The following is a 20,640-nucleotide window of genomic DNA, read 5'->3' as shown; positions in this document are numbered from 1 at the left end:
TCAAGTGCTTAGAAAGTACATTAAATTAAAGTTAAAGTTTTTCATACACATTAAATTTGCCATGCACATATTTTTGATGGCGTGCATCGACACGCTTTACATGACCATTATGGATAAAAGATTAAAAATAACAGGAGGCAGTGATAAGGACTAAGAGTAAGGCAGTAATGCAACATTATAAATGCTATTAAACGCCAAAGAATATTAATTCTTAATCTAATAGTTTATAGTAGTAAACCTTGCAAAAAGCATACTAAACAACTCTTAAAAAAAAACCTTGAATGTTACTTGAAGGAAATAGTCAATTTTGATACATCAAGCTTTGAATATAGCTACTTGTTATAAGCCCATTATGAAAATATGAACTTTTTAGTGTATTGTGTATAAACTTATTTAAAAATAATGTCATGCATGTTTTATGAAATCCATTTCAAATGGTAGATAACTCCCTCTAGTGTAAAATAATGGTTATGACAGCACAAAAGTACAACCATGAAATTAAAATATATACATCTTATGTCCTTCGTAGCAAAGAAATCTATAGTTAAAAATATTCTCCTTCTCTTCCTTTAGAAGAGTGCAGTTACCCGATTTTAATGTTATACATTTTTCAGGTTTGATTGATTACATTTCTTAATTCTTTCAGTGTTTTCAGTTGAAATTAATTCACCACAATTTAATTAAGTGAAATCAAGAAAACACACAAAAATTCAAAGAACAATAATTTTAATTGGCACTTCATATAATATATAGAGAGCAAACCTTTGAAAATGAACAAATTAAACAATGGTTTTTAACACTAATACTGATCCCTGAAGAGGAAGCTTTATCTACTGGTGATTCCTCATCACCTTTGACCAGTTCAACCACAGACTTATTTGAGAGGCCTGGGAAGATTTGATCCATGATCACACATGAAGAGGAAAACATTTCAGAAAATGAGACAAATAAACATTATTTGTAGAAAATGAACATTTTTCATCTGCTCTTCCTATGATCATCTCATGATTCTAGAGATTTATCCTGTGACCCTTTGCAGAATCATCAGTATGAGGTCTAAAGCAGAGGTGTCAAACTGGTGGCCCACGGACCACAACCTGCCCTCCCAATTGGTTACATGCAGCCCCATCACTTATTATCATCTTATAATGACAACATTGGCTCAATGGCCTTAGGTCATTTTGAGTTTGACACCCCTCTTCTGAAGTACTCATGTAGCCCAGAATGACCATGAGGTTGCACTTGCTTTTTCCAAGACTGTTATTAGATAACAGAGTACCTGTATCTGGTAAATGATTTTCAGCTGATTCTTTTTTAATAATTGATACATAAAATATGTCAATGGTCTTATGCATATGGCTTTAATATATTAATAATTATGTCTCATATCATATGATGGCAACAAAAGTATATTGTGAACATTACGGACGCCTGTGACTTTGCTGCCATTTAGAAAAGTCCTTGTTGTATTTTACACAGCTTCTACTCAACTTAATACAAAGATTACCTTTAATATTTCTTTATTAACCATAACAACAACCTTAACATACATATGGCTCTCATTTTAGAGAGTTAGTTTGGTTATCACGTTTAGTATTGCTTCTCATTGACTCATACACTCTTATAACCAGAAATGACAGACAGATATTTAAATATGAAGGCATTGAAGGATCTGAAGAGACTTCAACATGTGTGAGGAGAAATATAACAAGTGAAATCTCCAGACTTATCGATGTAGTCTTGGTTGTTGTTGTAGTTGCAACTTGTGGTCATAAAACAATTGTCTTTAAAGCTGCAAGTCTGTTTGGGGTCTGCGACATCTTACAGGTAGAACATCATCTGACTCCTGTTCTGACATCTGATGCTCTCAGAGCTTTCTTCCAAATTGGAGGATTCTAAACAGAAGAAATGACACTTGTGAAATCATCTTAAAACACTCATTCAGTCATTTATTTATCTAAATAAAATGATAGATGTGGTACAATATTCAACACATGGTAGGAGCATGTGCATGTGTGTGTGTGTGTGTGTGTGTTTTTACTAGTGAAGGCTCTAGACGTCGTCCCAGAAATGACAGCAAACGTCTCCACATCAGCCCGCTGCCCAAGAACATCATGCCCGTTACCAACCAGAAAACACGAGGGTCCTGGTGATAAACAGGCAAACACAAAAATACATCTGAGTGTCCATAAAAAGGTACAGTGTTCATATAAACATGCATGGCTCAAAAGCAATCAAAAATGACAAATCCTCATTAGAAGTTAAATGAGTCCTGAGATGCTCATTTGATCAAACTCACCTCTTCAAGGTTTGACGTCAAATTCATTCCAAATGCTACTCCGATCAGACCGAACAAAGTGAGGGAGAAGGAACCCATGGTCAGCTGCAGATTCAGACGCATCATCACGTTGCGATGGCTAAAATGAGACGTACAACTTGCTTCATTTGTTTCCAGAGGATAAAAAATATGCCTGTTATGGGTCAGGCTGATTTGGTTGTCAAACAAATGTTATTTTAATTATTTTATTGTGTTAACATGCTAAATCTGGTGTTCATTTAATACCGTATTTTAACATGCAGTAAATTAACTGCCATATATCGAAAATTATTCTGGAAAGATAGGCAAAAGCACTTAGTCACAGAGTATTTTCTGGCCCTTCTATGGTTAAAATAAGCAAAAAAAAAGTCCAGACGGATATTTTGAGGCTTAGGTGTTAAAGGGTTAAAAATAAAACTTTATATTTAAGATATTCTACATACGAGTTAGAAGCACAACCACTCACATGCCTACACAATCTCAGTATTTTAAATATGCATGCACATAGACAATATATAAAAATGAATATAATAATATATAATACATACAGTCTATGGTAGGTGTTTGTGCTGTACATATGCAGTGTGTATGTATGTGTTTACCTGTCCAGATTGATAAAAATGACGCTTTCAGAGTCGTCTATCAGTCCTTTCAACTCTCTGGCCTTGTTTCCAAGCTCCTCAGTCTGCAGGGAGCAAATCGACACACCGTCACTCACAGTTAATCTGGTTTGACATTTAACTGTGTACATCAGGGGCTTTGATAGAAAAAAAAGAGGTGCAATTTGATGGGTTCAACAGGGAAGAAAATAAAGATGCAAGCAATTGTTGTGATGTTAAACAAAGACAGACACAGCAGTTAGAACATCTCCTTCCAGCTGTACAACAGCGGAGTCGCTGCACTGCAGTTCAGTTTATTCAAAATGTCATTAGATACACAGGTGAATTCACAGGTGAGCATGCACACGTTTCTTCATTTCATCATTTAATATGAATCGTTACAAATGAATTGATATTAGCACTACCTGCATATAGTAATTCTCCAGTAACAGTTCCATCTCCTCAGCATGGTCAATGTCCAAACTGCTCTCCTCACTAGAAATGCAGAGAGACAGTCATATACTTTACACACAGACACAAAAATGTCTCATGTTCTTTTCAGCTTTTAACATCAGCGCATTTATATAAATATTTCTTGTAGTGTCTCCATTGTCAAGTACAGTTGACAAAGGGAAAATTGAGTTGTTTTATTTTGGCAGGTTTTATTATATTAAAAAGATTTTAACAAGGTTTGGGGACAAGGATAATAAAAAAATGAAATGTTATACAAATGTTATACAAATGAAAAAATACATTATAACATATTAAAGAAATCTAGATATCATATCATAGATATTACAGTGTTACGTTTGTATGAGTAATAGTCAGGAATAGGCAACTAACATAACTCAACATTATTTTGAAGTGGAAGGGAACGAACTTTGACCTCTTGGTCAACAAAATATTTCCCTTTTTTTTTTTTTAGAGGGAATTCGTGTTTGTGTTTTTGAGTGCATGTGAGACATACAAAACTCTTGGGTCTGTCCACTTGGTCAGACAAAGCTCTTCAATGATCTCGTCCTCATCCAAAATCTTCAGCAAGGAGTCCTTGAAAACCCTTATGTCTGTTTCCAACTCTGATAGACTGAGAGAGAAAGAGACACAATGAAAAACCAATGACGGTGTGTTAAAAAATAAACTTTAGGGTTAAACTTTGGGATTTAAAAGCTACTGCAAAGGAGATTTTTGCAATATTATGGTTCACCTCATTCATGAGAGCATTTACAAGCTACAGTATGTGAATATGTACAGTGTGGCTGTGTGCTTTACCTTTTGCCGTATTGCAGAAGTACATGTAGTTTACCTCGATACGCAGAAAGGATTTTAGGATCTACTAAGGATTCCAACACATCCAGAATTACTGGCTCAACTTCATTCAGCCTAGTTTGAAGAGTGTTGACCTATTGACAAAGATACACAAACAAAACTTATACAGTATGTACAAGCCTTCACATTATCTATCTAAAACAAAAAGAGCCTCATGTCTGTATTTAGAAGAAGTGTTTTTTCTTTTTCATTCTGGGCTAGAATGTGCTTACATGCACACAGTGGTTTGTAACGCTAATCTGTCTCACCTTGTGCTGCAATATGGCCTCCAGTGCTCTGAACTCAAAGGGCAGAGAATGCGCCTGCGATGCAAGCTGAGGGGCAAGCTCCAGCACCAACCAGCGTTCCAATCCCAGACCACGAAAGTCCAACACCAGAAGTGATTGTGGGGTTATGATGGCTTTCAAAGACTGTGGAAAGACATGGGCTACGTCTTAGAAACTTCTTAAGAACAACTTTGTTTTGAAATAGTATAAAGAAGAGACTGAAAGCTTGAATTCTATAAAATTGTGACTTTTGTGAGTTGTGAGGCTCAATAGTTCACTCTGGTCTGCAAATATTTATCAACAGTGAATGACCTGATTGTTGTGGACCCCCTGTTGCGTAATCAAGCACATCGATAAGCCTCAACTACGATTCAGTGGCTCCATGGGGACCTTATGACTATTGTAATACTGAAGCTTGTCAGTGTGCTACAGGCAGCAGTGACAGACAGTCCCAGAGAGACCAGGAAGCTTCTTTCAACACTTCAGGTAACACCATTACTGCTGTGTTTATTTAGCAAATTATCCATGATGGAACCAGATGCGTTATGTCTTTTTATTAGACAGTAAAACTAAAATAAGCTTATTACTGCAGGTTACTTTATAATAATGTGTCTTTTTAACAGTCAGATTTTGTTTTGTTTTGATCCTTTAATTAAAAAAAAACACAAAAAGACATTTGACTTAGTATCTAATGAATTTCTTCACTTCATTAAAGTTGGACGTTACAGCTGTCAATCCCACTGGTGTCCACTCCTACTTGTGATTAATCTTCTTGATTTTTTCCACTAAATGGGAACATAATTCACAAAATGCACAAAATGTTTTATTGAAGAAGACCTGAAACAAGTGACAGAGACTATTAACTCCTCAGGAAAATGTTTATTGACGTTTTAAAACAAGTAGGAGGTCAATTCATTTTCCTATAGTCTACAAATCACTTTTCAAACCAGGGTTGTGATAGCAAATGACTAAAAGCATCATCATGTTTCCCTGTAACTGCAGGATGGCTGTGAAGCTGCTCTGTCTCTGCCTGCTGCTGACTCTGTTGTATCCCAGCTGGGCCAAAAAACACTCATGTCCCACTTCAGCATCCAGTTGTGACCAATGCCTTATGTCAGGTCCAGAATGTGCATGGTGCACTGCCCCTAATATGAACATTCGGTGTCATAACATGAAGGGGCTGCGGAGAATGGGTTGTCGCAAAAGTCACACATACAACCCTCAGGGAGAGGTACAGATCGTGAGGAATATCACAAGGTGAGTGTTCAAGATAACAGATCCACTCTGAAACTATTCTCATTTGGCATCATCAGCTGCGATTACAGAGAGGGAAACAGACATTGATTATTTGACCTACATTTTACACAAGACTGGTTCATCTAAAGTCTCTTGTTGACCCTACTGACCCTCTACAGCAGTGAGTCAGAAGCCAAGATCCTGTTTCTCCAGCCCCAGGAAGTCTCCCTCCGTTTGAGGCCGGGTGTGAGCCAGATCTTCCATCTAACTCTCACCATGCCTGCAGACCAGCCTGTTCCAGAGCTGACTACAGATGCCAGCAATGTGCCAGAGGCAGTCAACATCACATTCAGTAACGCCGACGCTAGAAACCCTCTACTTATCCAGGTCACCAGAATTCAGACTGTGCTGTACAGGACATTAGAGCAGCATTCTAACATGACATGCACATTTTACTTTCTTTCTTAAAAATATACTACCATAAAAATAAATCCTTCTGTTCTCTAGGTGAATGTGGTTGCTGCCCAGTGTCCTAGTAAGAGTGATGACTCAAACCCCAGCAAGACTGGGCCCTGGTCCGTCTCCATCTCACCTAGAGGCTCTTCACTCAGTGTTAAGTTAGAAATAACTTTGGAGTGTGAGTACATCCACAGAACCACTATCTGAGGATTTCTGAGATAGTACCAAAACACTGCCGGTGTCTCCACGTATACAGTATGTCTAATGGCACATTTCCACCGGCTCTACTCAACTAAAAACTCTACTAAAACTTAACAATCCTAAAAACGTGGGTTAATCAGCAGGGAAACCTCTATATTTAAGAGGAGTCTTTTAAAGTGGAGTGGTGTATTTAGGGACAGCGCCGGCGATCGCGAGTGGCATCACAGACCACTGCCACTGCTGCTGTAGTCTGTGGAGTAGGAGGCTGTACTCCGGAGACGTGTGGACAGAAATCAAGCCGAGCAGTGCCAAATTGTAGATCAGTTAAAACTACTTAACAATCCTAAAAATGTGGGTTAATCTCCAACAACTACAGAAATCTGGTGTAAAGTACAAGTCACTCGTGTGTGTGTGTCGCGTATAAAACAAAGTCACCACAGCCGTGCAGTGATAAGGCCAGTAGGTACTTTTTTGTAGTGGAGATGCAACCTAATCATGCCGCAGCGAGTAGAGCCAGTGGAAATACGCCATAAGAGATCTAGCACCACCCCCACTTTTCCACTATCCAGTTACAATAAGCATTTACGCAATCAAACTGGTGAACTTCCACTTATGAAACTTTTGAACTTTTTCATCTAGCACTATGTAGCTGTTGTGCTTCCCCCTGGTCTCCAGAGTCATGACGTAAAACAAGTCATTTCCAGTGCGCAGTGCAGCAATGTCACCAGGCGACACCATAACAAAATACTGCTATACTGAGAAACACAGGGAGAGGCAGTTTTTGGCTGACCAAAACTGTGTGAATTCATTTGGCTATGGCTTAAATGAAACAGACATTCATTTATATCTAAGTTAAGCACTACAGCTTTAATGTACAGCATAAGAAATGTCTGAAAAACGGCATAAGATAAAGTCAGGCCTAGGTAATGAAACAATATGAAGGTAAAAATGTCAGAAAGAGGAATAAAAAGTATTTTATTTGTTATGTCTTTTGCTAATGTTATCACATATGGTTGTATCATTTATTTATTTTTTAATAAATGTTGCCCCAGGTCAGTGTGACTGCACAGGAAACCGTGAGGAAAACAGCCGTGCCTGTAGTGGCCATGGAGCGCTGATGTGTGGCCAGTGCGAGTGCTACAATTCTTACACTGGACAACAATGCCAGCGGAACACCGGTTCACTTACTTCACATTCACAGCATGATGACTACTGTCGCTCAGCACCAGACGCGCTGGTGTGCAGTGGTGTGGGTGTGTGTGTGGAGGGCTTCTGCGAGTGTGAGATGCGAGAAAACCCGGAAGAAATGTACAGTGGACGTTACTGCGAGTGCAGCAACTTTGATTGTCTTCGTGCCAACAACAAGTATGACACACAATAATAACTTGTATGTCAAATAAAACAGATTTGTATTTGAAGTTGTTTTTTGTATTCAACAGAATATGTGGAGGCCAAGGGCAGTGCAGTTGTGGTAAGTGCATCTGTAAGGAAGAATGGACTGGCGAGGACTGCAGCTGCTCTATGGAAACTGCCCCTTGTATGGCAACAAACCAGCAGTTGTGTAATGGTCAAGGGATGTGTCAGTGTGGACAATGTAAATGTGACCTGCCGTACAGTGGCCCAACCTGTGAGAGCTGCCCTTTTTGTGAGAACACATGTCAGCAGCATGTGGAGTGTGTGGAGTGCCGAGCTTTTGGGATGGGAGAGAAGAAGGACAGGTGAGTTAACAGGGTGTGTTTACAATGAGAAAAAGAACGGAAGTTGTTATTAAGCTGTTGGGTAAACTGGTGTTGTTGAGTGGTAGGTTTCATTCCCAGCTCCGCTAGTCTACATGCCTATGTGCCCTTGGGGAAGACACTTGGGCAAGACAATAGAAAAACTGTGAATGGGTAAATGGCAAAACTGAAGTGTAAAGCAACTTGGTCATCAAGACTAGAAAAGCGCTATATAAATACAGACCATTTACCATATACTAAACATTTGTAATCATATTCTGATACAATGGTATTGAATTGCTGAATTAATAGATCCAGCCAAGTGTTTGGTGCTTTCACTGTAGCTACCATAACAGACTTGCTGATTTAGACATTACAGTGCCAATGATGGGCATAACATTTCAGTTATAACTCAACATCAGCCTACTTGTAGATTGCTGCCAACAGTCATTTTTTAACTCTTGAACTGCTTGCTTCTTCCTCACTCTGCATTAGATGTGACCAAATATGTGGCTACCTCGGTGTGACAATGGTGGAGACGAAAGATGATCTGCCTCAACAAGGAGGAACTGTCAAGTTGTGTAAAATGAGGAGCCAGGATGACTGCTTCTTCTACTACAGCTTCTCCCACACATCTTCTGGGGGAGAGTCAACTGTGGCGCGATCTAAAGACTGTGGAACCAACTGACCAGCTAGTAGAGAAATGTGTGTGACAAAGGTTTCTCTGCTTTAATCCGGTGTTTCTCCAGATTTGTTTAGTTTGTTTGTGACCTTTTTAATTATTTTAATTATTGTGACAAATAAAATTATTTTATCAGCTTGGTCAGACTGTTTCCACCTTTCATTATTTTACTGTGTCACCTGGTAGCACCAGGTTACAAACAGGCTGCATGCCTCTAGTTTAAAATTTGGCAGTCACAAGTCCAGCATTTGCAGCAGAATTTGATTGAAGATATTTGATAATTGTGAGTTGACAAAACTTGCAAAAAATGTAATGGTGCCCATTATATGTTTTGCATCCTGAAAGTCACCTATTGAACGATACTAAATGTCAATCACATGGGTGTCCACAAACACGCCATGTTTTGTCTACTTATTTACTATATATGAGAACATTATATGAAATTTTTTAATTATGTTCTTTTGGAGAAGGCCTAAAACTAGTGCTTGAGACCATTTAACTCCTGAGGAAAAAGTTTATGTTATAATATAAGTGCGGATTTGGTGCATTTGTCAGTAGACTTCCATTCCAACATTGCCCCCTGGTAAAGAAAAGCTACTTCTGTCCTACTCCCTGGGCTTCACTTTTCAAACCAGAACTATAACAACAACAAAAAAGATCATACCGCCATCCGTAAGATAATGCAGTTGTTTCTTGCAGTGAGGCTGGTGGTGTGCTGGAAGCGAAGGTCTCTGGCCTGCAGACTTAGCTCCTGACAAAGCTCCGTTTTCTTCTTCTCTGTAAAGAAAAGAGTAAATCACTTCAGTAAGAAGAGTAGCAGTAGATCAAAATGAAACAGTCATCATCCTTTCATGTATCATTGATTTTCCCAACACTTACCATACGATGACACATTTCCCTCATGATCAAACTTCATCTATAAAAAATACATTATAGTTTTAATATTTTTCAGAACACAAAAGAACAATAATTAATAACAATAATTTGACTAGGTGCAGCTGTTCAGCAGCCACTGAAATTGGCAGTTTTGGAAACTGCTCTTGGTGATTTTCTTACCACTACAAAAGCTGGAGGCCCACTGGAAATGATGGCATCTGTCACTCTGCTGCGGATCGAGGACACTTTTCAAAGAATACACAAAAGATAAAATAAATTATAATTACATTGTAATTATAGTGAAAATTAAATAATGAGAGCATCAGTGTGATTTCAACACACTGACACTCATTTACTTAGTTTATAAGTTAAGCCATGATGGTGTAAATGGCCTACTTAGCACTTTAGTTTAGCAGAGGCATACACCCTTCTAACTCTATTTGTTTCATTACAGAATGCTAACGTCAATATTTACAATACAGTTGCTGAAACAAACAAATTTCAATGTAAATAACAAATCCATATCCAAACTGCAAATTTAGATTCACCTCTCTGCCTTTACTCCTTTGCTCGTCAATACTTCCCTATCAAGGTTCATCTTTATATTTTTAGTTACAACACAAAGATTCACACAGAAGTCTTACTCAACTATTTCTCATGACTGTTTCAATGACAAAGGTGGTTGATTGGGTCTGAGTTTTACTATATGAGTCTTCACCATGCTTGGAAATTTCCTCTAGTAAAAAAAAAAAAGGTTTTATCTACAGGTATCATGAAGGCACAACATGAAGTAACATGCTGTAAAGACAGACCTGTAAAGAGAGGCTGCATGTAAGCATGGTAAATGTATCACCACAAATGTAACACATCTTAGTTGTTTTTACTGAAAATTATTTAAAACACTTATCAAACTGGCATCTGTGTCAGTAGACACTTAGATACTAAAGGCCAACCAAAATGAGTCTTTCTAAGGCTGATGCTAATCTGTAGAACTCAGGGCAGCTAATGTCAATATTTGGGGGCAGGTTTCTTTTTCCCTCCATAAATAGTATAACAACAACATATACATATAATATACAAAATTGCTTAATTTAAACATACAATATTAAACAAAATCTATGGTATGTTTAAATAAATAAATAATATGTAAGAAACAGGCAATTAAAAATACATTTAGTCAAATATAACTTGGGTTATTTGTCTCTGTACATTGGCTCTGCGATGGACTGGCGACCTGTCCAGGGTGTAAGGTTGGCTCCAGTAGGTGGTAAATAGACTGGCACATGTGTTGTACAGGACTATACCGGTATCTGCACATACTCATGGTTGTGACATCTGTATTGTATCAGACACAAAAAGTGGAATGGAGCCATCCCCAGTTGTGACATCAGTTCTGATTGTATTATCAATCCATTCCTAGACTACACTGCCTGTAGTTATGTAATCACCTGTTGCTGCCTGATGCTAATACTTACCAGACCAAGCTGCACCTCCAAGCAACATGTTCTCCTTTCTCACAGCAACAGACAGATGTTTTCTGGGTTGTCGCATTGAGCAAATGTCCCTGAAGTTCCTGCAGTGCAAAGCCAGATTGCTATTTCCCAAAAGCACAGTGTGTTTGAGTGGGCATTGTGGCACCGAAGGAGTCCTGCAAATGAGAGTTCGAGTACGGCCAAGTCTTGAGGAAAAAGCCCTGACGGAAGTGAAAGGGCACTTTGGAGAAAACTTCCCACAAAACGACAGATAGGTCATCCTCGTGCAGCTCATACAGCCAGCCAGTACCACACTGTACAGTCTCATGTCCACACCGGCACTCAGCTGCGGATGCAGGTTAAATCCAGGAGAAGCTGGTCAAGAGTGTCAAACTCCTCGAGTCTTCTCATTGGTGGTTCCTGCATGTGTTTGAGTGGTGACCGCAGTAAAAGCAGATAAAAGCCTACAGGCAGCGTTACAACCAGACAGCAACCGCACAAACGTGACTTTTACCATACGGTGTGCAGTTGTGTAGCTGTTATGCTAGTTCCGTTAGCTAACAGTCACGGGGACAACTTGTGCTTTTTTTAGTTTATCTGTTCAAAACTCGCAATGACAACAAAAGAGGAGGCGAGTATCAGACGCCAGTCACCTGCCGCTGCCTTACACGCTGAATCGACACGCAGGCATGTGTTTTAGTCCGAAGTCGCCGGGTTAACATGACGTAGGAGAGGCAAGAGCAGCAACATTCCTGCCCATGATGCAACGCGGTGACCCGTACCAGTTTGACAGGGATGTAGGCCAGAAGGAGGTGACTTCTAAGAATATGTAGGAATGTTGCTGCTCTTGCCTCTCCTACGTCATGTTAACCCGGCGACTTCTGTCTGTCTGTCTGTTCTTTGTACCTTTGATGGTTACCATACCTATGATAGGTATATTGTTAGACAAACATAGGTTGTAACTGATGGGGTAACACTGCCAGATACCTACCTACCTACCTACCAACCTACTTACCTACCTATCTATCTATCTATCTATCTATCTATCTATCTATCTATCTATCTATCTATTTATCTATCTATATGTGTGAATATATAAATAACTAATTATCTTATTCTAAACAAACTTTGAAATTAAAGTTGTGTGTTCGATTCCCGCCTCCACTAGTCTACGGATGTGTCCTTGGGCAAGACACTTAACCCCACGTTGCTCCTGACGGCTGTGTCGGCAGCATGTGAATGGGAATGAAAGACAAGTGTGAAAGTAAATGCACTGCACATAGCTGTAGAGTGGTCATCATAACAAGAAAAGCGCTATATAAATACAAACCATTTATGCATCTCACTTCCCGTTCTTGTGTAGATGAGAACAGTGGACTCCAAGGAGCAGTAACAATTCTCATTTAAACATGAAACTCTTCTTTTAAAGTTAAATCAAGATGAAAAAACACAATATAATATACAATATGCATGGCCAAATGGTGGAGAGAGGTTAATTGTTTGTGTCTGTGTGCTGTGATGGAGTGGTGATCTGTCCAGGATCTCTGGGACTGGCTCCAGCGACCCGTGACTCTCTTGTGGAGGATAAAGGGGGCAGAGTAATAGACATGGTGAACTCAATTCATCTGCTGATAGATCCCCTAAAAAGCCTACACACAGTTTTTTATTCCACGGTACAGGGATACTGTGACACCCACTGGTCAAAAGTGGCATTGCCAGTTTAGATGCAGCATCAGCACCAGCATCAGATCACCGGAAGGATGCTGTCGCAGAGAGGAAGCTTGGGGATTATATAGAGTCGACGGCACAGAGTGTACAGTTAAATCTTCAAACCAGACCTTGTATATTAAAATAATATTATAAACGTGCACCAGTAGCTGCCATGTTCCCATCGTGTTGCTCCAAAGCATCGACGGACAGCGGCGCTAAGAAGAGCTCCGTGGCTAAGCTACTGCTCGGCGTGTTTGTGGTCTACATGCTGCACACCGCCTGGCTGCTGTACGGCTTCATCTACACCAAACCCTGCGACGAAGGCAGAGGAGAGAACTGCATCACCTCCTACCTGACAGACACACCCAGACTGCAGGTCTGCACACTCACACACGTAACCAATGATTTCACAGTTTCCACTTAAAACGCCTGCAGCGGCCGGCCTGGTCAGGAGCTACAAATGTAATGGCAAGTAATTTTACTGCGGTCAAACTATGTGACACTCGTTCCTCCGTGGTCAAACTATCTGACTCTGCATTTTAAGTCCACCTTACAAACGCCTTTACGGTAAAAAAAAAGGTTTCTTTTGGATATTCAGTGTATAATCGTCACTGAGCTGTATCTGTGTTTTCCTTACGAATTTGCTCACTGTTTTTACCACTATGGTCAGTCGGCTGTCCACACCAAGCCACAATTTTAAAAAGACACATTGCTTTCTGTACATTGTTAATAGATAGATAACGTAAGGTCTTTATAGTTACCTAAATATTCAAAACACTGAACCTTTTTGAATGTTGAATTGTCAAACAGCTCTAAACAGGAAACGAAACTTGCCTTGAAACTGGAGGGTTGCCAGTTTAAATCACTGCCAGGTCAAAACAACTGCTCAGTGGCTGCCCACTGCTCTTGATTCTAGGAAGGTTAAGAGTATAGGTTAAATGCAGAGAAGGAATTTCCCCTACAGGATTAATAAAGGACTAATTTAAATGCAGGAATTTCATATTCATTTGAACTAATGAGATAAATCAGGTTGAACCTCTGGTATGTTAAGTGGAGAAAATCTTTATTGTAAACATACAATGTTGATTTGGTTGTACTTACTGCACGCTCATCTGCAAAACTCTGTCTGATGCATTCTTATCAAAACGTCCAATAAATAACAATTTTTTGAGTTCAGGTCAACGACTAATGCTCATGACACCCTCTCTTCTCTTTTATCCAGCTGAGCGTCTTCACCTGCTTAATGCCAGACAACAGCCAACTCAACCTTGCCTTAAAAATAGACCCATTTGACCCACATTCTGCATTTGAAAGGTGAGTTTGCAACAGCCATGTGGACATTATTTGTCGTTTGGCATGAAGTCATCTCAGTTTTTTTTTTCTTTCAGTGTCATAGCTGCTTTGTTAAAAAAGAATCCTTTGTTATAAAATAGAAAATGAACTATAATTACATCATCTCGTCTTCTTTAATAACCTTTATTGACTTGAATATTTCTTTAGACAAGTGAATGTCTCTCTGCCGGCGGAGACTCGAGCAAATGGTTCCCTGTTTGCAGTCGTTTACGTCCATAAATGTGGCGTATCACCTCTGGAGGACAGCAGAGAAGTCCACTACGCAGCTCAGCTCACCACCTACATCGCACCCACACACTCAGAGGACCAGAGAGATGTGCACAAGGTAAAAGGATATGAAGCGATCATGTTTCAACCATGGAGTAAGTTTAGATTGTGAATCCTCACTGTGAGTACATCACCTCTCAGAGATCCGGCCCCAGGTCAGAGAATCCTGTATCCCACTGGAGACCTCAGCTGTCTGTGACTATGATGTCAGAGGACTTCACCTTCAACAAGGCGGGGCTTCCCAGTGATGTGCGGCGATACATGAGAGTGTAAGTCTTCACAGGAAGCTTTGGAGGTCAAAGCTTTTATTCAGCGGCCCAGTGAGTAACATTGAGGAAGGTTTATTAGCAGAAATGGAATATAATACCCATGAGCATGTTTGTACAAGTTATTAATCACTGTAAAGTTGAAATTCTTAGTTTTTGTAGCCTTATAATATGTACATAAACAAAGAAGAACAACATTCCCTTTAGTAGAAGTCTCTTTAGATGTCACTTATTCTTTTGCGATCGTAAACCGGAAAACCCGTAGAAACAACCCCACACACACACACACACGGAGAACATGTAAACTCTATGCAAGAAATGCCCTTGTTCTTAACCTGGTTGTAAAAAGGAAACTACTCTTCCTGTCTCTCCTCGTAGGTCTCAGAGCGGTCATCAGATGATCTACCTTCCTCTGCTGCTGGTCAATGAGCTCAGTGTCCGAGTCAAAGACCTCATGGTTGGACACTTTTAAACTCGACATTTTAAAGACCCATTCTAGTAAAAGACATTTGATTTAAATACAGGCTTTGACTGACATAAATGTATCTACCCATTAACAGGAGATCAACAGCAGCACTGCTCACCTCCCTCTCACCGTGTCCTATGAGGGAATCTCTCTAAGGAGATTCAGGTTTTGGGTTCATCTGCAGGATGTGGTTTATTCTCTACGACAGTTTGGTGAGTTAATAAGACAATAGATATAAGACGAGACAACAAAAACCTTCAGAGCATCAACTGTCGTTCAAGACATCTAATGAGGTTGCTTTCTCTTTTTATGGCTCCAAAAAATGGAACACCCTCCATGTGGATATTAGATTAGACTGCATCCTGGGAATATTTAAAAATAAGCTTCAAACTCATGGCTTTTTAATTAGGTTTAACTATGTTGGTATAATTTGTAGTGTAATGTGACTTTTTTTTTTACTGTTTTTTTTATTATTTTAAAATTGTTCGATATGAATTGTATTTTCAATTTATCAAACCAGTTGTTTTTAGTTTTCATTTGACTGTAAGGCACCTTGGGCTACATCAAAATGTACATTGCAGACACACATTATTTTATCACATCATATCATGACATTATTTGAAAAACTGATGAAGTAATTTGGCGTTTGCTTCTTTGTTTATCCAGGCTTTACTGAGCAAAACATTGATGAAATTAAAGAAACTCTGGTTGGATCCAATCTCTACCTGTTAGTGCTCACTGCTCTCATCACGGCTCTGCAAGTAAGTTTCTATTAAACCTAATAAAATACCACACCAGCCCTTTTAGAATCCACCAGAAAACCAAGTCGCATGTACTATTTTATACTGTAATCCACAGTTTCCATGTATCATGAGGGACTATGAGTCTCTGTCGTGCCGCAAATGCAGTGACGTAAAGTTGTGTTTGGGGTCTTGAAACAGCTCATCTGTGAATTCCTGGCTCTTAAGAATGACATCTGCTCCTGGGCAAAAAAGAAGAGCATGGCAGGAATGTCCAGGAAGTCAGGTAAGAAAACCATCAAATTATACGAGCGTGTAACACTGAAGGTTTTTGTTTTGTAGACTTGTATATCGAGCAGTGAGCAGTTGGTTAGAAAAGTGTGTTTTTCCGACTCTGTTTGTAGTTCTTTGGCGTTGCCTCAGCACTTTGCTGATTTTCCTCTATCTACTGGAGGAGACCAGTCTGCTGGTGCTGCTCCCTGTCGGGCTGGGGGCGTGTGTGGAGGTATTTAGTTCAATCAGCCTCCTCCATCAAAAGCAGTCACATGACGATGAAAGAAAAGGACAGTCTTAAATCTCAAAAATGTCTTTTTCTTCCAGGTGTTTAAGGTGTTTAAAGTGTTTAAGCTGCAGTGTAAACTCTCCAAACTTCATGTGAGTATCATGAGTTTTGAATAGAAATTTGCTGTTATGGTCTAAACTAGGGGTGGGTCAAAATATCGACATGGTGATATATGGTCGTCCTTCCTCGTGCAATACGATAATTGATACACCAGGGCAAATATTGATATTTTAATGAACAAATAAAGACTCTCTAAAGTAAACAGTCCCTGCCAGTTTCACTCACCGGCTGTCACTACTTCATGTCTCCTCACGGTGGCGCTGCTCAAATGAATGAGGGAAACTTGGGCAGAAGTTTCCAGTTTACAGCGAGATAATGGTGGAGAAAGCTACGTTAAGAGCTGCTCAAACTACGTTCAGTACAGACTTCATGTACTTTGTTCTCTATGTTGTGAGTAAATAGAAAAATCCTACACTTTTAACTTTTCACAGTTCACAGTTTTCTTCAGTTAGACAGATATTGCGATGTCTTGCAATATATTGATTATCACAGAATTGTTGTATCATGATATTATTGGTATCGTGAGGTACCCTGTGATTCCCACCCCTATTCTAAATCTAGTGTCTTACCTTGATTTATTAGTATCTGAAGACTTTCTCTCTAACTGTGCAGGTAAATAAACTGGATGACGAGGAGAGAAAGACAGTAGATTATGACACACAGGTACAGTATCAGTATATTTGTGTTTGTGCTCGGATTTTATGTCTCAACCTTGAGTTTTGTCTTTGGTTGATGTTTTGTCTCTAGGCGTCCCGATACCTGTCCTACTTGGTTTATCCTTTGTGCATCAGTGGAGCTATTTTCTCACTGGGATACCTGCGACAAAAGAGGTGAGCTGGTCACCATCAAGCATCATCTTCATCAAATGATCCAACCACTTAAGTATATTACGCTAAAGTAGTGCAGAAATACAGAATGCCATAAGAATGGACAATTTGACCTTAAAGTTCATATTAAGGTATTTATAATCTGATTGTTTTAGTCTGTTTTAGTATTTTCCCCTCTTTTTCTGCCGTTAACTCAATGGTTTGTTTGTTGTTTTTAAATCTTTAATGTTGGTCCATGCCGGACCAGCATGTTTTTAGTAATAGATTAATTTTGCATTATAAATACATTTTCTATTGTGAACTATATATCGTTCCATGTCAACACAGACGCTTTTATTTTGAAATTCTTTGAAATAGCTATCATGTTGGAATATTAGGCTCATATGAGTTAACATTGATGTGTGTTGTGTTTTCAGTTACTATTCCTGGTTGATCAACAGCCTGGTGACTGGTGAGTCGATCAATTATACTTCAATTTGTGATTATTTATAATAGCTTGCATTTATAGTAATAGCTTTATTTATAATGAATATAAAATTGAGAATGAGTCACACTCTCTCTCTTCTGTTTTGTTCTCATTATGATGAATTAACCTCAAAATCTCAAAAATGGAGAAGTTGTTTACATTTATTGTCCATAAGTTTGCTACTTATGTGTCTAAAACAGTGGTGTTACTGGTTTATATTTCTAAATAATGGGCATATTATTATATTTTTTATTATTATTTTCTGTGCAAGACACAATCATATATCCATACACGAGAGAAAACTGTTTATCACTTCTTCTTAAATGTTATATTCACATCATTAAGGTAATATGTTTTGATGTCATATCTCCCTCTATAGGAGTGTATGCCTTTGGCTTCCTGTCTATGGCCCCTCAGCTCTTCATTAATCACAAGGTCTGTTGTGCCTTCATGTGTTTCACTGTATCCCCTGATTATATAATGAAACTGAACTGTCTCTCCTCCTGTTTCTGTATTTTTATGTTTTTTTTCATTCTTGTGTTTGTCCACCTCAGCTGAGGTCTGTGAGCCACCTGCAGGGGACAGTGTTGATGTACAGAGTGAGTTCATTCATTCAAGAAGCTAGTTTAAATTCTCCTACACACCCATAATACTTCTTAGTTCTTACTTTGCAGAGGAAGTTTATTATTTTGTTTAAACCCTGCTGTGTTTTACGGTGAATTACAGACAAAGAACTCTTGCTTGGATTCAGTCCACATTACGACAGCATTAGGGCCAAACTGAAAAGACAAGACAAAATGTAATCTTTTGAGAATAAAGTCGTAATATTAGGAGAATGAAGTTGTGATACTATGAGAATCAAGTCATAATATTAGGAGAAAAAACTTTTATCAATATTTAATTACATTTATTATGATTAAATAGCAACATCAAACAGCCTTGCAGTCGACCACGACCTTCCTGTTTGTGAAGCCTAGACCAAAATATAACTTGCTGAAATGCTCCATGTTCTTGACGCACGTTGCAGCTGAGCATCTGAGATTTTGCTTGAATAATAATCATGATTTTATTCTCATAATATTATGACTTTATTCTCAAAAGATTAAATAACAAATTCTTCAGTTTGGCCCTAATACTCCGTCATACCTCGTTAACCAGAGCGATTGCAAAAAAAATCCCCCATAATAAACTCTGACACAGTTTTCAGTCTTGTGTCTGTCGTTCTTTCTCTCCACCAGGGAGTGAACACGCTGATCTCAGATCTGTGCTCCTGTGCCTCCTTCTTCTCCTCCTCCTCTGGCTCCTTCTCCTCGTCTCATCAACTCTCCTGCTTCAGAGATGAGCTCCTTTTCCTCATCTACCTCTACCAGCGAAGGTAGACTGTTGAAACACCCAGTAATCTTATCTTATCAAGGAAACCTCACTTTAAAAGTGTATAAACCTCTCATCGTTTTTTCCACCAGCTGCTACGCGCATAAGGCCAGAAGACGAGACTCTGCGACACACGGCAAGAAAATAAAGACTCAGTGAGGAGAAGGCACAGGAGTCTCAGAGAGGAGAGTACACAGAGATTGAAGATGTGCAACACAGACCTAAACAGGACATTTGGACACAAACTAATCCAAGATGACTAGTTCTGCTTCAGACTCTTCACTGTTGAACTGCTGCTGTGTTTTGCCTGACATGGAAGATTTGGAAGAACGCAGTGACTGACGTCGATTCTCTGCTGCACATGTGCTGCTGCTGGCTGATCGTTCAGCAGTAAAACCATGAGTCATTTGCTTGTTTCTGCTTTTTTATGCAAACATGTGGGTTTTTTTTTTTTGGCAAATTGTAAAAGATGGAGGAAGTATACTTTAAAAAAACAACAACAAAAAAACGTCATCCACCTGCTTTAAACTGGACTTGGATCTTTACGTCTGAATCGATTCTTGTCACACATTGTTATATGATTGTCTGAAGAGCTTGGATCACGATTTCTCTGTTGAAAGTCATTTTACGAAGCTTTTTTTTTTTCAAACATTTATTTCTCTTGCTTTTGTATAGATTTATGCACATTTACTTGAACGGCTTGTTCTAACATTTTAAACAAGTGAGGGACATGTCCAATGATGGCTTTAACAATTCCACATAAAATACAAGGCAAAATAAACTGATAACTGACATGGTTCCCCACAGAAATGAGAAGATAAGACAGAGCATATTCAATAAGGCGTTATTTATATTTTTGATGGTGAACATTAGGTCTATTTACCTCCTGAAGTTGAGGTAGAGGTTGAAATGATGGGTTGCACTACTACTTTTTTTTGTATTATGTCATTTTTTTATGTTCACAATATGTTATATACTGAGTTGCTGTATTTTCAGCCACTGAACTGTAAATTATTTTGAAGAAAATACTGATCTTGCTACGTTAACATACCATATAAAGAGCAAGTCAACCGCATTGTAAATGAAAGGGTATTTGTTTATCAAGTTCAGTCAAATGCAGTTTGACTATTAATATACAATGTAGTTGTTTGCTTTTACACAGTAAGCGAGACAAATTAACACTTATTTACAGAAGGTTTACACAGAACTCTGTAAAAGACGGATCAAAAGTGTATATAGTTATGAGCCACAGCTGTGTGTGGCTGCCATTGTTTTCACTGTATTCACAACTGTGCACAATGCACTCTGGATTTAAGCGGTGTTTGTTGAGCTCGAAATAAAGCCTGGGTTTAAGATAAGTGTGACAAGGGTGAAAAAGGGTGATGGAAGGAGGGAGGGGGGTA

At 39.0% G+C, this 20,640-nt stretch overlaps 3 protein-coding genes across 3 annotated transcripts; 2 read left to right on the top strand and 1 right to left on the bottom strand.

Annotated features, from left to right (window-relative positions):
• Window positions 1–709: 709 nt before the first annotated feature.
• Window positions 710–11,922, bottom strand: mrs2 (magnesium transporter MRS2). Its single transcript, XM_044034628.1, has 12 exons — window positions 11,153–11,922; window positions 9,858–9,922; window positions 9,681–9,717; window positions 9,466–9,578; window positions 4,491–4,652; window positions 4,186–4,316; window positions 3,884–4,000; window positions 3,342–3,411; window positions 2,920–3,002; window positions 2,300–2,417; window positions 2,042–2,146; window positions 710–1,895 (listed from the first exon to the last, which is right to left on the bottom strand). Exons 1-12 carry the CDS (start codon window positions 11,475–11,477, stop codon window positions 1,836–1,838), a joined length of 1,386 nt encoding a protein of 461 aa, XP_043890563.1. The 5' UTR covers window positions 11,478–11,922; the 3' UTR covers window positions 710–1,835.
• LOC122774974 (integrin beta-1-like) lies at window positions 4,913–8,941 on the top strand. The gene is made up of 7 exons (XM_044034629.1): window positions 4,913–4,994; window positions 5,511–5,765; window positions 5,924–6,131; window positions 6,252–6,381; window positions 7,457–7,769; window positions 7,844–8,122; window positions 8,615–8,941. Exons 2-7 carry the CDS (start codon window positions 5,512–5,514, stop codon window positions 8,805–8,807), a joined length of 1,377 nt encoding a protein of 458 aa, XP_043890564.1. The 5' UTR covers window positions 4,913–4,994; window position 5,511; the 3' UTR covers window positions 8,808–8,941.
• Window positions 11,923–12,836: 914 nt separating the features above from the next.
• On the top strand, window positions 12,837–19,703 carry LOC122774158 (cleft lip and palate transmembrane protein 1-like protein). Its single transcript, XM_044033215.1, has 17 exons — window positions 12,837–13,235; window positions 14,082–14,173; window positions 14,360–14,537; window positions 14,621–14,748; window positions 15,124–15,202; window positions 15,306–15,423; window positions 15,878–15,972; window positions 16,153–16,237; window positions 16,356–16,456; window positions 16,552–16,605; window positions 17,186–17,236; window positions 17,321–17,403; window positions 17,817–17,851; window positions 18,246–18,301; window positions 18,421–18,465; window positions 19,105–19,241; window positions 19,330–19,703. The coding sequence occupies exons 1-17, from the start codon at window positions 13,032–13,034 to the stop codon at window positions 19,394–19,396; spliced, it is 1,608 nt and encodes a 535-aa protein (XP_043889150.1). The 5' UTR covers window positions 12,837–13,031; the 3' UTR covers window positions 19,397–19,703.
• Window positions 19,704–20,640: the final 937 nt, after the last annotated feature.

This window comes from Solea senegalensis, linkage group LG9 (genome assembly GCF_019176455.1).
Source record: "Solea senegalensis isolate Sse05_10M linkage group LG9, IFAPA_SoseM_1, whole genome shotgun sequence".
Lineage (NCBI taxonomy): Eukaryota > Metazoa > Chordata > Actinopteri > Pleuronectiformes > Soleidae > Solea > Solea senegalensis.
The sequence above is the reverse complement of the archived record's forward strand: the minus strand, read 5'-3'. Positions and strand labels throughout refer to the sequence as shown.